At 50.9% G+C, this 15,669-nt stretch overlaps 1 protein-coding gene across 2 annotated transcripts in view; it reads left to right on the top strand.

Moving 5' to 3' along the window:
- LOC147887616 (alpha,alpha-trehalose-phosphate synthase [UDP-forming] 1-like) overlaps positions 1 to 15,669 on the top strand; it is a 266,990-nt gene that overhangs the window by 137,097 nt on the left and 114,224 nt on the right. For both annotated transcript variants that reach the window (XM_087393097.1, XM_087393098.1), the window contains exons 5-6: positions 14,550 to 14,651; positions 14,783 to 14,933. In XM_087393097.1, the coding sequence (XP_087249223.1) occupies positions 14,550 to 14,651; positions 14,783 to 14,933 (253 nt within the window). The remainder of the gene's footprint in view (positions 1 to 14,549; positions 14,652 to 14,782; positions 14,934 to 15,669) is intronic.

Below are 15,669 nucleotides of genomic sequence, written 5' to 3' on the forward strand. Positions count from 1 at the left end.
TAAGTGAAACATAATCGGGGAGTGATTTGACATCGTCATGTCTTCCGAAATACTGGTGGAACCCCGTGTGCGCATCGCCCAATCTCTCAAATAAAACATGTCAAGGTGCTCTCTCGCGGATCATCATGCTCTGCTGGCCAAAAGGAAAAAGAAGGCTACTAGGAAGCCTGGAGAACTCCGCATCTCTCCACCGCGGATCACGACCGTCACTGACCATGAACATGAATGCTCCCATGTACTCCTCTTCGTGGAGGGCATCTTTCAGAAAGAAGCTCCCCCTTGCTTGTCCTCCTTAAACCTTCTTTGTGGGCCCCACAAATTGTGGAATTTTTGTCCCTTCAAAAGAATAATTTCTTTGAAATGTGTCCCCACCTCCCAGGAGTCCTCCCAAACTATCCTCATTCACTCATGAGCTTCCTCTCAAGCTCTTCCTCTCCTAAACCTCGTTCTCTCAGCCTCTTCCTCTCCTCAACCTCCTCTTAGCTTCCTCCTCTCAACCTCCCCTTAGCCTCCTCATGTTAGCCTCTTCTCAACCTCTCTCTCCTTCCAACCTCCTCTCAATTGCTGTCAACCTCCGAGGTCTTCTAAATCTATTCCTCCTCTCAACCTCTTTCTCTTTGCTTCCTCCCTTTTTTCTTAATGTTGGTGATGCACTCCCCTTCCCCTAGACCAAATCTATCACTTCAATCTTGTGTAGGACACATTCTAAAGGACAACATAGATGTTTGGATTGCTCAAAAGGGGTGTAAGGGAGAGAGGCTAGGAGGAGTGTGTTGCAGAGAGAAAGAAAGTAAGAAAGAAAGTCTATTAACGTCCATTGGAGACCAAAAGGTCTATGGGACAGCACGAAACCTTTTAGTACATTTGCTTTAGGGATGGCACATGGCAGCTCCCAAGGAGTGCACAAAGCAACCAAATTATTTAGAGTACCTACATGATAATCTGGAAGAGTAAACAGCCATACATCAGTTTAAGACTGAGAGTCTTTTGGTTTTGATTTAAACTCTCTGATTAGTGCTACGCCTTCATGGTAAACTGCCCATTTTCCATCCTTTCTGGCAGCCCTGACTTTAGCTAATTCAGTTGCCTTAATCTTGAGTTGAGCTTGTGTAAGCTCCTCTGCTATCAAGCAGAGTTTTTTGATTAGAAGATTTTGAGCGCTCCTGCGAGCCCTCCTCCCCTCGCCATCGCATCTACCTCCCTATCTCCCTCCTCCGCCCATCGCCTCGCCTCGCCATCGCCATCGCCATCGCCTCCGCCTCGCCTCGCCCGTCGCCTCGACTCGCCATCGCCATTGCCTCCGCCCGTCGCCTCGCCTCGCCATCGCCTCTATTCCGCCCCTTGCCTCGCCTCGCCATCTCCCTCTTCCGCCCCGCCTCACCATCGCCTCTTCCGCCTCGCCTCGCCTCGCTACTGCTCGTCGCCTCGCCTCGCCTCGCCGTCGCCTCGCCTCGCCTCGCCTAGCCAACCCGCGCCCCTCGCGTGCGTCTTCCTGTCCGAGCTCACGCTGGCCGCCTCTCCCCCCCGTTCTGGGCCTCGCCGCGCGCAGTCGCCTTCAGCACGCCGTTGCTGCTGCCGCCGCCTGCTCATAGCTTAGGGCCTCCCCCCGTCCAGCTGCTCGAAGCCGCCCAACTGCTCGCTGCTTCGCCTATGTGTTCGAGGTCCCAGTTCGTTGCAGTGCGTGTGGCAGTCCGGTTGCTGCCTCGACGGCATCTCCTCTCGGCGTGGCCTCGCTCGGCTGCTGGAGCCGCGTCCTTGTGAGCCTCGTTCCCTCATCCACCCCCAGGCTCCACCCCTCGTCTAGCTCTCCTTTTTGGTGGCAGCCTCTTGCTCATTGGAGTTGTCGCAGTCTGTCTTGGCGGTATGGCGGCTCCCTGCCCGGAACCGGAGGCCCAACCGGACCCCCCTCTCCAGAAGCCTACCGCGTGATTCTGACAGAGCAGCAGTCTTCCCTGGTAAAACAGGTTGCCAATGACTTTGCCCACACTTCAGTTTATGGCAGAGTCATTGGACACTCTCCCTCCAGGCCAGCCATCAGGGATTCGTAGGGACCTCGCCTCCATTCAGGGCTCCAGCAGGCAGCTCCGGGTTCGGAGGAGCTTCGGATCCAGGCCCTTCAAGCCAGAGCCCTTCTTGAGGAGACTCTCCAGCGTCGCTCGGAGTTTTCTTATCACGCCTCCCTCTCCTACTGGGCTAGGAAGGGCGTCCGGATGAGCAGAGAGTTCTTCAGGACGCATGGCCAGAGGGCGGCAGGTGACCAGATCCGGAGTCTTAGGACAGCGGAGGGCCACATCATTACCGACCAGGAGGAGGTCATGGGGTTGGCTACCGACTTCTACAAGACTCTTTTCTAGCAGGAGCAGCTTGCCCCCCGTACCAGACGTTCCCGCGAGGAGGTGTGGAGGCACATTCCGGGCCTTATTCTGCCCAGCATGCAGACGACGCTGATGGCACCGTTTACCACCGTCGAGATGCAGGAGGCCTTGATGGCCATCGATGGGCAGAAATGCCCTGGTGAGGATGGGCTCTCTAGAGCTTTCTTCACTTCATTCTGGGATCAGATCCATCAGCCCCTCCTTGCAGCCTTCTAGAAGATTTTCAGCAGCGGACATATGCCAGAGAGCCTCTCTTCGGGATTGATCTGCCTCATCTCGAAGGGGGGAGATCGGCAGGAGATCCGTCAGTGGCGCCCGATCACTCTCCTCACCACTGCCTATAAAATCCTTGCCAAAATGATCAGCGCCAGAGTTCGGCCACTACTTCCTGACCTCATTCATGACACTCAGACAGGCTTTGTCCAGGATCGCAGTATCCTGGATAATGTCTTCACCTTCTCAGAGGCGACGGAGTGGGCTCAGCACAGCGGCTTTCACTTAGCCATCCTACTTCTCGACTTTGAGAAGGCTTACGATCGAGTGGACTGGTCCTTCTTGGAGGGTACTTTGGAGAGATTTGGATTCCCAGTGGGATGGATTCAGGGTATTTCAGCGTTATACAGGATAGCTTCCAGCAGGGTCATCATCGGCGGCAGGATGGGAGAGCGATTTCGATTGGAGAGATCAGTGCGTAAGGGTTGCCCACTTGCTCCTTACCTGTTTCTCTTCTTCGCTGAGGCGATGACGCACTATCTTCGTGCGAGGTCGACAGGGATTCGGGGTGTTCGCCTTCCCATCAGGGAGGACACTGAGCTCTTGGACTCGGAGTATGCAGATGACATGGCGCTGTATGTTCATGATGATGAGATGACGCTGGAGAGGGTGAGGCTGGCCTTAGAGGTCTTCTTTTTTTTTCCATGAAAAAGACTTCTATTAAGTAAGAACAAAAACCCGCGAGAGCAAGCTCAAAGCGGAATACATCATGAAATCATGAGGATAATAAAAAACCCCCTCAGAGTGAGGTGGAAAGAAACCAAGGTTGAGGCTGAAAGTGCCATCTCAACCCTGTAGTAGATTCAGAGAAGAAAGGAGAATCCTTCCATTCCCTGAAGAAAGAAATCCTCCTAGCTGAGGCTGCACGGGAGTCCCCCTGCATACCCGTCCATACGGCCATCAGAGTGTGTACGATGTCTGTCCAGATACTAGCCAATGTGTGCGAGGGATGAACCTGAGTACCCTCCATAGCCTCTGTGCATCTGGATCTCCAGATATGCCAGGCTGCTATGCTCGCTATAATCTCCCAAGAAGTATCCACAGAGGCATGTACAGCTGTAAAAGGACGGTGTGGAACCACATCCAACGAGCAGAGCTCAACCCGATGACGTCTAACCGAAATGGCCCGGGAGGAGTCAAGTCCCTCATAGAAAACCTGAGGTCCTGTAAGAGAAAGCCAAGCCATCGAGCCCCAAGTCATAAAGAGTGGGGAATGGGCAAAGTGACTGAAGATCCTGGCTATCCCCATCCAAATCAATCTCGCCTGTCTGCAATCCCATAAGCAATGCTGAATAGACTCCGAAGCAGAAAGGCAACGAGGGCAAGTAGGGTCGGCTCCGAATCTGGACCTCCAAAGGTTCACTGCAATCCCTCCATGAATAGAAAGCCAAAAGAAGATAGTGATCTTTCTATTCCTGTGGGATTTTCAGAGCCTCCTCCAGAAGTACCTCTACTGATCCGCAGTAATACCAAAAGTCTCCCAATGAGGAACTCTGGAGGGTCTCCAGTCTCTACTACTGAGCTGAAATCTCCTGGCATTACTGACCGTGTAACGAAAGAAGGGGATGGTCTTCTCTCGATGCCCCGCGTCAATCCACTCCCACTCTCCGGGGTCCCACTGTAAATACCTGATGGGAACTCCTCCATAGAGCCAAAGTCTCCAAGACCCGGTGGAGAGTAACTGGGGGTCAGGGTCTAAGAACCACTCTGAATCTGATCCCTGCATCAAAAGGCCTACGACCCTGATAGGCTGAAAAGCAGACTCAAGCAATATATCATCTGTAGATCTGAGCAATCTGCCACCATCATGGACACTGAAAACTAAAGCATCCTCCTGTGCATCTCGGAAGGCTAAGACCTGAAGTGGAACCCCGCCTCTCGAGAAAGTGCCTGCCCAAGTGGAGGTAGTGAGAGGCATATCATCTGTGTCTATCCAAGCCTCTGGAAGGGCTGTCTCAATCTGCAAGATCCTCCCTGCACTCCCTCTGAGATGTCCTGTCAACCTTGACTTGGTTTCCTCTGGAAGCCTACGGAAGGCTTTCCAAGATCCTAAAGAAGAAGCAGGTCCCCTCTCCCACCTGGCCCACTGCATGTAGGGTGAGGCACCCAGTGGTCTGCCACGATCATCTAAAATACTGTCGTTCCACATGATGGGCTGCCTATCAATCTCTTCCCGGGAGGAAGGAGGAATCCTCCGAAGAGAGCTTCTGAAACTAGCCCAAGCTTTCAGAATGGCAACCATGAGAGGGGATGAAGGTGATCTGAGGTGTGCTGAGGTGAAGATCCATCTAACACTGCTCATCCAGTCTCCTCCTGAGGAAGGTGTGCACCTCTGTATGCTGCTGATAAGAAAGTCCTTCCACGGTTCCTGTCCTGGCATAAGTCCTCGCACCACTATCTTGCAAAGTAAGGCTCTGCACTGTAAATCTGGATCAATAATATTGAGACCCCCATCCTGTGTAGGGAGGATGAGGGTCTCCCAAGCCACTCTGGCTAAGGCATCTGCTGTGCCATCAAGCCCACTCCAGAGAAAGTTCCTGATCGGTCTTCTGAGCTGAATGATGCAGTCCCTGGAACGGCACCAACATGAACAAATAAACCAGGCCGTGGCCAAGAGGACCTGGTTGACCACCACAACTCTAGAGGCAAGATCCAGCTTGGCTGAGCTCCAAAAGAGAAGCTTCCTTCTGATGCTCTCCAACACGGGAGCAAACTGCTGCGTGGTAGAAATACCCAAGCCGACCTGGCAGCCCAAATACCTGATAGGCACACCCCTCTGAACCCAAGTGAACCCTATGTCAAGTCCCCAAACTGGAGTGTCCTCATCACTGATCCAAAAGCCATTGGATTTATGCCAATTTATCTGCGCCCCTGCCGCCAAGCAAAATAAATCCAATGCTGTCCTGAAAGAAGTCAATGTCTGTGGAGAGGCATCCAAATAAATCGTTGTGTCATCAGCCAACTCACTGTCAAGCAGCTCCTCTTCTCTTCTGATAGGAAGTCTCAGCCCAAAGATGTCAGCTTGAGATCTAACATAGATGCTCATAGCTTCGGCCACGAATAAAAAAAGAAAAGGAGCAAGGGGGCATCCCTGACGGACTGATGTCGAAATCTGAAATCTCTCACCCCTTACCCCACCAATAAGTACCTGGCTATGGGCTGATCTGTACAAAGAGGAAACACCTCTGATCCAAACATCAGTGAATCCAAAGCGTAGAAGGGTGCCCTCCAAAAAACTCCTCCAATCTACTCTGTCATAAGCTTTTTCAAAATCCAACAGTAGAATGGCAAGATTCTGGCCACTCTGCATGGCCCACTCTGAAGCTTCCCAGAAAGAAAAAATGTTATCAAAAATACTTCTGCCATGCACAAATCCCGTCTGAGTGTCGTGGATAAGATCAGGGAGAAGTGGCTGCAATCGGAGGCTGATAGCCTTGGCCAGAATCTTGTAACAAGTCCCCAGAAGTGTGATAGGCCTCCACTGGGACAATAATTTTCTGCTACCTCCTTTTGGGATAAGGTGGATGAGGCCCTCTGTAAGCGATTCAGGCATCTCGCCAGAGTCCCAAATGGCCTGCATGGCTGAAGTAATATAGTCTCCAATCATATCCCAAAATGCAATGAAAAAGGACGGGATGAGGCCATCTAAACCTGGGCACTTGCCCTTGTGAAGGGCTGAAAGTGCAGTCCTGAACTCTGTGTTGGTGAAAGGTGCGTCAAGTAGAACCTGCATATCCGGATTCACCAACACTGGGATACTCTGCCAAATAGCCTGTCTAGCATCCTCTATATCGTGTGTCTCAGGATCAGCAGTAAGGAGGGTGGCATAGAAATCTGAAGCTATGCGTAAGACGTCATCTGGCTCTGTCTGTAAAACCCCATGTGAGTCAATAAGCTGAGATACACTCTCTCTACTATGTCTAGGGCCAAGAGTAGAGAAAAAGTGTTTATTGACTCTACCACCCATCTGAATCCAGAAGGACTCCCGTGCATGAAAGGCATACTCTGCTCTCTGATCAAGCAATAACTGCAGATGAGCCCTTGCTGCAGCAAGGCGCTCCTGAATCCAAGCTTCTGAAGGCCGTTTCTGCTCTTCCCTCTGCAAAGCTGCTAACTGCTGGCGAACACCAATCTCACGTCTGAGAATATCTCGTCTTCTGGTAGAAGCAACTGAGCAGTAAAAGTCGCTAATACCAGAGAGGGCAGCGGCTAAATGTGAAGGATGTGGCTGCCCTCCCTGGACATGAGCAAACCATATCTGTAGGGCTGCCTCTGTAAGGTCCTCCTCTGTGTAAAAGGCATCTGGAATCCTGATGCTGGCAGATCGGCCTCTCAAGTGAGGCTCTGAGATAGCCAGAACAACAGGGAAATGGTCTGAGGTGGAAACCCCCGCAGCAATGCATACCGATCCACCTCTGTCTAGTGCCCAGTCATCTACATAAAATCTGTCAATGCGTGCATGAATAGGCATCTGTTGCCTCCTGTTCGACCAAGAGAACAGGAGGGACTGTGGCTGAATAAGAAAGGCATCATCACACCAAGTATCTCTGCCACAGAAATGGAAAAGGAAGGCATCCCAAGATGCTCTCTCCAAAGAGTGAAGTCCACCTTCTCTACCCCCTTTTTTGTCTGAAGGTAACTCGACCATGTTAAAGTCACCTCCAATCACCCAAGAATCCACAATGGGGGCCCAGGAGAGCAAAGTCTTCCACATAAGGACACGTTCCCCTCTAATGTTGGAGGCATATAGGTTGAGGAAGCCAACCTTACGCCCTCCAATCAAAAGAATAATCCACTGAGCTCTAGAGGGGATAATGACTCCGTGCCCAACAACTAAGGGGAGAACCGAATGCGAAACTGAAATAGAAGTGCCACCCCTAGTGCCCAAAGCAGGCGACCAAAAAGTATGTCCTGAAAGCAACTTGCTTGACTTGGCACAATCTCTATAATCCAGCTTGTGCTCTTGAATAAATAATATATCAATGGGACCCCCAGTAACACCTGGATGAAGCTGATCCCGGATCAGCTGTCTACGGCGGCGATGTGGGACGCCACCTAGGCCCTGTATGTTCCAACTGATAATCCTCATCGACGGGAGGATGTAGAGTGGAACACCTTACCCGACCTAGTGGCGGAAACAAACCCCTCAACAGGGGAAGACCTCCTGCTCGAGGAAGGAGGGAAGGAACCCAGTGGAGGAAAGTCAATAGGGGAAAGAATCCTGGCACCTGAAGAAGAAGCCCTGTCAACAGGAAATCCAACCACTGGCTCCCCAAAAGTAGCGGGCACAAACTCCTCCTCTGGGAAATCTGAACTCTCTGTCAAGGCTGAAAACGAGTTCCTGTGGAGCAATCCAGACACCGGAGTACGAAGGATCCCTTGTGAGGGAAGAGGATCAACAGTGTAAGCTATCCCCTTCCCCCTGTCCAAGGGAGGGAGTGAGGAAGGCTCTCTACCCGGTGTCTGCCCAGTCGCGGAAATCTCTCCGTCCTCAAGAGGAACATCTGGTAGTGCTGGATCTAAGGAAGAAGCTGCAACTGGGGAGGAGGTCGAAGCTTCAGTGTCTCGGACTGTGCAAGGTGGGACAGGAAGGACAGCTCGAGGTGAAGCAGAGTCTACTAAGGTACCCTCGTGAACTGAAGGAGGGACCTGCACACGTACTGGAACCCACTGTAAAGCGTCGCGTGTGCCTGAGGGAGGTGGGGGTCGAGGAGCAGGTGAAGGACCTGTACCACCCCCCTGACGAGGCCGAGGAAAAGGTACTGGACCTGTACCACCACCTGACTGAGCAGGACCGCCACGTGAAGAACGAGGAGCAGGAGCTGGACCTGTACCACCCCTCTGTCGAGGTCGAGGGGCAAGTGCCGGGTCTAATCCCCCCCCCTGCCCCCCCTGTCGATGCCCTGAGGCGGTAGCTGTACCAGAGGGCTTCTTAGGCCTTTTCTTCTTCCTGGGACAATCCCTGGCAAAGTGTCCCGAGGTCCTGCAAATCCTGCACTGGTCCTGCCTGCCTGAAATCTCCACTCTCTGGCGAAAAAAGGAACCATCCGGGCGCTGTATCATGACGTGGTCCATCTCGAGGTTAGGATCCTTGCAAAGGACCCTAACTCTAGGAACCCCATCAGCCTTGGTTGCCTCTGCTGCAGTCAATGGCAACCCAGGGAGGGGTGGGATCTCAGCAACTGCGCCAAAATGCTCCCCAATAACAGAAAGAAGTCGATGGTAAACCTGGGGAAGCCCGAGGAACCTGATGAAGAGCGAGAAGAACTTCTTATCTGCCTCTACTGGGTCGAAACCAAGGTGAAAGGCTTCAAAGAAGATCTTCCTGTGTCCCAGGTGTAAAAACTCAGCCTTGAGCACAGTGCTCGCAGCCTCTGGAGTGTCAAAAACAACCTGGAAAAAACCTCGTCCCAGAAGGCGAACATCTACCAATCGAGGAGCGAGGTCTGGGGGGAGAGCCGCAAGCATCCAGTCTCTGGCTTGGGATCTGGAAGGGTGAGACCCGAAGATGCGTGCTAGCAAAGTGGTAGAGCACTCAATCTCTACATCCTTCTTGAGCTGCTGCAACTCGTCTTTAGAGAAAGTGATAGTTTTCGCGGCCGGTGGAGATGGAGTAGGATTGGCTGACGGAGAATCCATCGCCAATCAAGGTGAGGAGGCCGACTCGAACAGAAAAAAAAAGCTCCTTCCGTTCCAAAAAAGCTGTGAGGGGCAAGGGAGGGGAAAGGAGGCTAAGAGGAAGCAGGGGGGAAGGGGAGGGAAGGAGGAGAGGGGCTGGGGCTGAGAGGGGAGAGGGGCAAGCTGAGAGGGAGGGAGGGGCTGAGAGGGGAAAGGAGAGGAGAAGAAAGGGAGGAGTGAGAGGAAGAGAGGGGGCGGGAGAGCAAGCAGGGAGGGGGCGGGACAGCAGGGGAGGGGGCGGGACAGCAAGGGGGAGGGGGTGGAGGCAGGGAGAGGGAGCGGAGCAGCAGGGGGGAAGGGGCGGAGGCAGGGGGGAGAGGGGGAGCAGCAGGGGGGAGGGGGCGGAGGCAGGGAGAGGGGGCGGAGCAGCAGGGGGGAGGGGGCGGAGGCAGGGAGAGGGGGCGGGACAGCAGGGGACAGGGGGGAGCAGCAGGGGGGAGGGGGCGGAGGCAGGGAGAGGGGGCGGAGCAGCAGGGGGGAGGGGACGAAGGCAGGGAGAGGGGGCGGGACAGCAGGGAGAGGGGGCGGGACAGCAGAGGGAGGGAGCGAGGGACAGGCAGGGGGAGGGGGCGGAGCAGCAGGGGGGAGGGGGGGGAGCAGCAGGGAAGGGCTAGGGACAGGCTGAGGGGGGAGAGAGACGGGCTGAGGGAGGGGGAGCAGCAGGGGAACGGGGAGGAGCAGCAGCTCTTTTTTGCATCTGCCTTCTACCTTTGAAAATTCAATCTTAGAGGTCTTCTGTTCGGCAGCCGGTGCGAAAATCAACTGGAACAAATCAGTTGGTTTTCTCACAGACCCTGGGGCCTGCTCACAGTGGGGGAGGTTTTTGGATTTCAGATGGATCCCGCGGGGCAGACTACTAGATATCTTGGTTTTCAGGTCGGCCTGGACATCACGCCAGCTCAGTAGTTTCTCCTAGTGCTACATTCCATACGACGGAAGCTGGCTTTTTGGAGCACTGCTAAGCTCTCTCTTGCAGGTCGTGCTCTTGTGGTCAATTAGGTTCTCCTGGCCACGGCTTGGTATGTGGCCTCTTGTTGGTGCTTCTCGAGATCTTACGTGGCACAGCTCAGGAGGATGGTTCGGAATTTCCTGTGGTCCGGAGGGGATGGTGTCAGAGATACCAGAGCCAGGGTAGCCTGGCAGACAGTCATTCTTCCGCAGGCGGAGGGTGGCTTGGGGGTCATTGATCCAGAGCTCCAGAGTCAGGCCCTGCTGGGCAAGTTAGTTATCCGCGGTTTGACCCCGGGGGGGCAAACGTGGAAGATGTTACTTCAGCAGGGGATCAGTTCTTGCACCCCGTGCCGAGGAGGAGAGTGGCTACCGTCCCTCAGGTGGATCTTCACCTCTGCACCGCTTACCCGCCCCCGTTCCCAGCTCATTCGTAGCCTGCTCACGGTTTGGAGGCGACTTCGTCTCAGTCTCATCCAGTCGTCTCCTAGCAGCCAGGAGGAGATCGACCGCCAGCCGCTCATCTGGAACGGTCAGGTCAGAGATGCCTCGGGCCTTCGGCTGGGGGAGAGGTCGCATATCTCATGGAATGGCTGGATGCGGGGGCCCGCAGGGTCCCTTCGAGTTTGGAGGGACACTTACAGACACTTGGAGACTGCTGCAGTAGCAGCCGTAGCCGGGGGCGTCCGTGGAGCTCAGGCGAGGCGTACAGAGATAGATGGAGCGATTCCTGTCGGATGGTTGGTTCCACCAGAGATTCAGACCCTCATGCCTGGTGATGCCCGTTGGCTTGGACAGTTCACCTCTCGTGGCATCCCACTGGTTGTTGCAGGCCGGGTGGATGACACCTCTGTCTCCTCCTTCGCCGTTTTGGGGGACGGTCGACTCAGGAGAGAGGGTGCGCTCATCGACCCCCTTCTCTCGTGGCAGAGGGTTCGTGTCGTAGGCCTCGTAGGGAAGGTTTGGCGGATCGATCCTAGAGTAGAGCAAGATCAGCTGCAGCTGTGGCGTCTCTGGCTTTGGGAGGGGCGGGCCCTTTCAGAGCTTGACTGGGACCCAGGAGAGTGGAGATGGCCAGAGGTTGTGGCAGACCAGGGGCCGACCCCTTTCTTCGCTTACAGTACGAAACTGGGCAGGAGCGTTCTCGGGAGGATGCAGAGCAGACCGCCCACCCAACGGCCCAATTGGTATGCTCAGGGTATTTCCAGGCGTTAGAACTATTGAAATTCTTGCCTTATTGATGAAAGCTCTTCCTAGAACTAAAGAATGGATTTAGCTTTCTTTCAATCATCTCTGCTCTCTTGATGGCTCCATGCAATGTGGTAGGGCCATAGATTTCCACCTCATACCTTATATTAGATTTGAGTGAATTGAGAGATTTGGTGGCTTGTCATTTTAGATTTACCCTTGAATTCAAGTGAAAGTTTCAAAAGTGAGTGGTTAAATGAGCTGCATTTTTCTTTTCAAATTGCCAAAGTCTCTTCCATTTGAATGTGAGGCTCTCTTGATTACGCATGTGAAGAAAGCTAGCTTTTAGGAGATCTACAAAAATTTGCCATTTCTTCATAGGATTCTCCTAACAATGTTGGCCGTTATCTAGAGGCTTTACTTGTTTCTCATATGGCGGGGGGACAAGTACAGTGGACTATTTGGTGGGTTCCCCAACCTCGCATCACGTGTGCACGACTTTACAATCCCCCCCCCTGCACATTAGTGCGGACCACTCCTACTTGGCATTCACCGTTTTGGCCGCTATAGCTAACACAAACTTTGATCCTTGCCACCACCCCCGTACGTATTTTTCTCGGCAAGGCTTACAGAGACACTTAGAGGCCCTAGATGTGTTTTGTAGCTAGAGAGATGTGATGATCAACGTTGGAAGACCAAGGTTATGATTTTTAACACTACACGAGCTGTATAATGTTGACATCATTTCAACTATGGAAGGAGCCAATTGTGATCGTGCAAACTTACAATTACCTAGGGGCAAGTTTCCCATGGGCTGGGGTAAATGATGGTCATTGCAGCCAAGGCATGGCTTGCAAGAGGTTCGGAGCTTTTGCACAACTAGAGAGACAATGCTTTTAGGGACACTTTCAAGATCTCCCGGCGAAGGGGTGTTGTTTGATACTATGGTGTGGCCGGCGCCATGTATGCCACACCCTTTTCGAGGAGTGATCTCTCGACGGCTGAGTGGAGGAGGTTTGCAAGGCATGGGTGATTATGGGGTGTCGGATGATTCAAAGCAAGCCCTTAGCCCCTCATGAGTTAGTATAGGCATAGCTTTCCATGACAACACTCAAGACTAATTTCATTTTCTAGACAATATCTTCAATAGGTTTGGGCAAAGCCTAGCTGGAGATTATTGAGGTTGCCTCGATAGTCATCCAAGGAACTAGCGGACAGGGGGGTTAGAACGGCTTGGTATGCACGTATATCTAGATGGTTTGCTAGTTAGAAACTACAATTTGGATGCTCTACCATCTTGGATTTTTCAAGGATGAGTTCAACTGTAACATACGGTTTTGTATATACTCCAGCTCCACACGCCACATACATTTTTTGGGGGGGGGGGGACCAAGAGTTCCCCATCAAGATCTAGTGTTATTATGTATTCAAGGACGGAGTGATCGTTAGACCCGAATATTCAGAAGATGGACTTGCCTCACATGCACTTAGGATTGCCCTTGGATAGTTGTGGGTGTCGTCCTACGAATGAGAATTGAGATACGGAGGGCTGATGGCTCTTCCTAGCAGATTTGCAAGCTGTGCACACTGGAGGAGGTGGAGATAGAGTAGCACTTTGTTGGTACATGCTCAATCTAACGAGGTTTGTGGGCCATATCATTGACTCTTACAAGAGGTGCACGGGTTTGGACTAGTGTCTCAGGTGATCGACTTTCGTGAGTCGGTTTGTTTCGGCCTTTATTTGGTTGGGATGTGGCAACACGAAGAGACTCTATTGAGACAGATTTGTCAATAGGAGGAGATGGTGGCAATGGTGACACAGCTAGACGAGACATAAGAGCATGTGATAGACTTCTACACGTTTGAGTCAGCTCTGCGACACAATGGAGAGGAGGAGGAGGAGCTAGCCGAGATGACTATGGAGGGGATTGGAAGAGGACACGAGAAGCGGTGGAGCCAGACTCACAACGAGGAGAGACAGACCAAAGCACTCACGATGGAGGTCCAATCTCAGCTTTACTCAAAGGGGGTCATCAAAAGCAAGGTATCACCCTTGATATGGCCCGTCGTATACAGAGATCAGAGGCGATGCCCCCACTACACAGAGAGATGACTCGATAGAGTAGATACAAAATATGCTTATATCCCATTGGAGGACCCCACCATGATAGCACTCTTGGACAGTTGAGGCACAAAATCCAGAATTTTAGTTTATACTTCTAGACTCTAGTTTTTTAGATTTTCTGTATCTTGGATTTTGGATTTTTGGTTTAGTATAACACTCAGCAAAGGCTTTGGATTTTAGTTTTAGTATAGCACTCAGCAAAGGCCTTAGTGAGCCCTTGCAGCAGCCCATGGTAGCTTGTATGAGGTTGGTGAGCCCTCTAGAAGATCTTAATGTATCTTTCTTTCGTTCTTTCTTTCTTTCTGTGGAGATCAAGTGGCATCTGCCAGCGCCTGCTACAAAAGCATTCCTTTTTCTAATGCTCCTTTATTTATCATATCCGAGGTGATCAAACGATCATTATGAAGTTCTGTTTGGAGTGTTCTTTTCACAAGCTTGTTTGTGTGCCTTTAATTGTGCTATTCTTCATGACTTTTCTAAATAGCTTGGGCATCAATGTACTACCCTGTCAGTATACCAAAAATTAGAAACTATATTCTAGTACCTAATTGCATGTGCTAATGATTAGCTTGAATAGTCTTGCCATGTCATAAATCGTCTTTGCTTCTAGATCTTGTGGATCTATAAACCTTTCCACGTGCCAAGCGCTTGATGTGTCCATTTCTATACCCTAATGGATAATATTACTCTTTTACTTTTGGTGATGTATCTACGATTTCCATTTTCCCTTGCGCGTTACAGGGAGACTTCTGATAGGAAAACTTACCTAATGAGATGCCTGTGAAAATAATGTTAGGAGTTCAGTTCATTGGTTTCTCTCATGTGGATTCATTGATAGGTAATGTTTGGAGTCCTTTGATTTAAAAAGTAGTAATCTCCTTTGATCCAATTTTAATATAGACAGCACAAGTTAAGCTATAGCTCCAAAGTTCTTGCTTGTGAATTTGTTTGCAACTTTGCAGTTCCCAATTGGCATTGATCCTGAAAGGTTTATTGAGGCACTTGAAAAACCTGAGGTGAAAGTTTATATCCAGGAACTGGAAGAGAAATTTGCTGGCCGAAAGGTACATTTTTTGGTCAGAGATTGCCCCTTTATATAAAATACTTTCCAGAGTTTTACATCGTTTTATGTAGTAATGTAAGTTTCTTTTTTTCAAATATTATGAGTGATTGTTCATAAGGGCTGTTCATTCAGGTGATGCTGGGTGTCGATCGGTTGGATATGATCAAAGGAATTCCTCAGAAACTGCTTGCTTTTGAGAAATTCCTGGATGAGAATGTGGAATGGAGAGATAAGGTGTTGCTGGTGCAAATAGCAGTGCCAACCAGGACAGATGTCCATGACTGTACGTTTGCACATTCCTCATTTTGCCAACTACCCTTTTTTAATATCCCTGTTTTCCAGTCATCTGAAGAGGTTTTAATTATGGCTCTGCATCATTACAGCAGAGTTGATGTGAATGTTTCTGAGGAGCTTATAGTTGTGCAGCTTAGTCCTCCAACTTGCACTAAACAAAAGGATAATGAGGATCTTCTTAGTAAGTTAAGTCTGGAGGATTCAATATCTTAAGGCTCTCCTGCCAATATCTTTGATTGAATATGTTGAGGAAAGATACTTTTTGGGCACCTTGGACATATTATCAATCCTAAACTAACTGTCTTTTAGGTGCTAGTCAAAGAAATCTATGATGAAGTTTTTTAAAGCTTCTAGATCCAATTTATAATGAATTTACCAGCTTTGATCTGCAATTGCCCATGGAGATATCTAAAATCCTTTGATGGAATCTAAGCCATGGGAATGAATTAATGTATGCTGCATGGCACTTGGCAGGCCGACATTTTTCTTGGCCCATTATATAAACAAGCTGCCTTACCTCAGCTCACCTAATGTCCAAATTAAAAAATGACCAATCCTGGTCTTCGAACTGCATCTCAGGTCTTGTAAACTAAGCATTAGCTTCTAACGCACTGCCATAGTGCATAAGTTTCTTACAACTCCAGCACCCTCTGCACCACCCCGAATTCCAGTGACAGATTTGGTGAAGATAATCACCATTCTGCCCATTTGTCGTTTGAAATATC

Source organism: Dipteris shenzhenensis, chromosome 22, assembly GCF_047967505.1.
Source record: "Dipteris shenzhenensis isolate YYH24624 ecotype China chromosome 22, Dip_SZ_1.0, whole genome shotgun sequence".
NCBI classification, from domain to species: Eukaryota; Viridiplantae; Streptophyta; class Polypodiopsida; order Gleicheniales; family Dipteridaceae; genus Dipteris; species Dipteris shenzhenensis.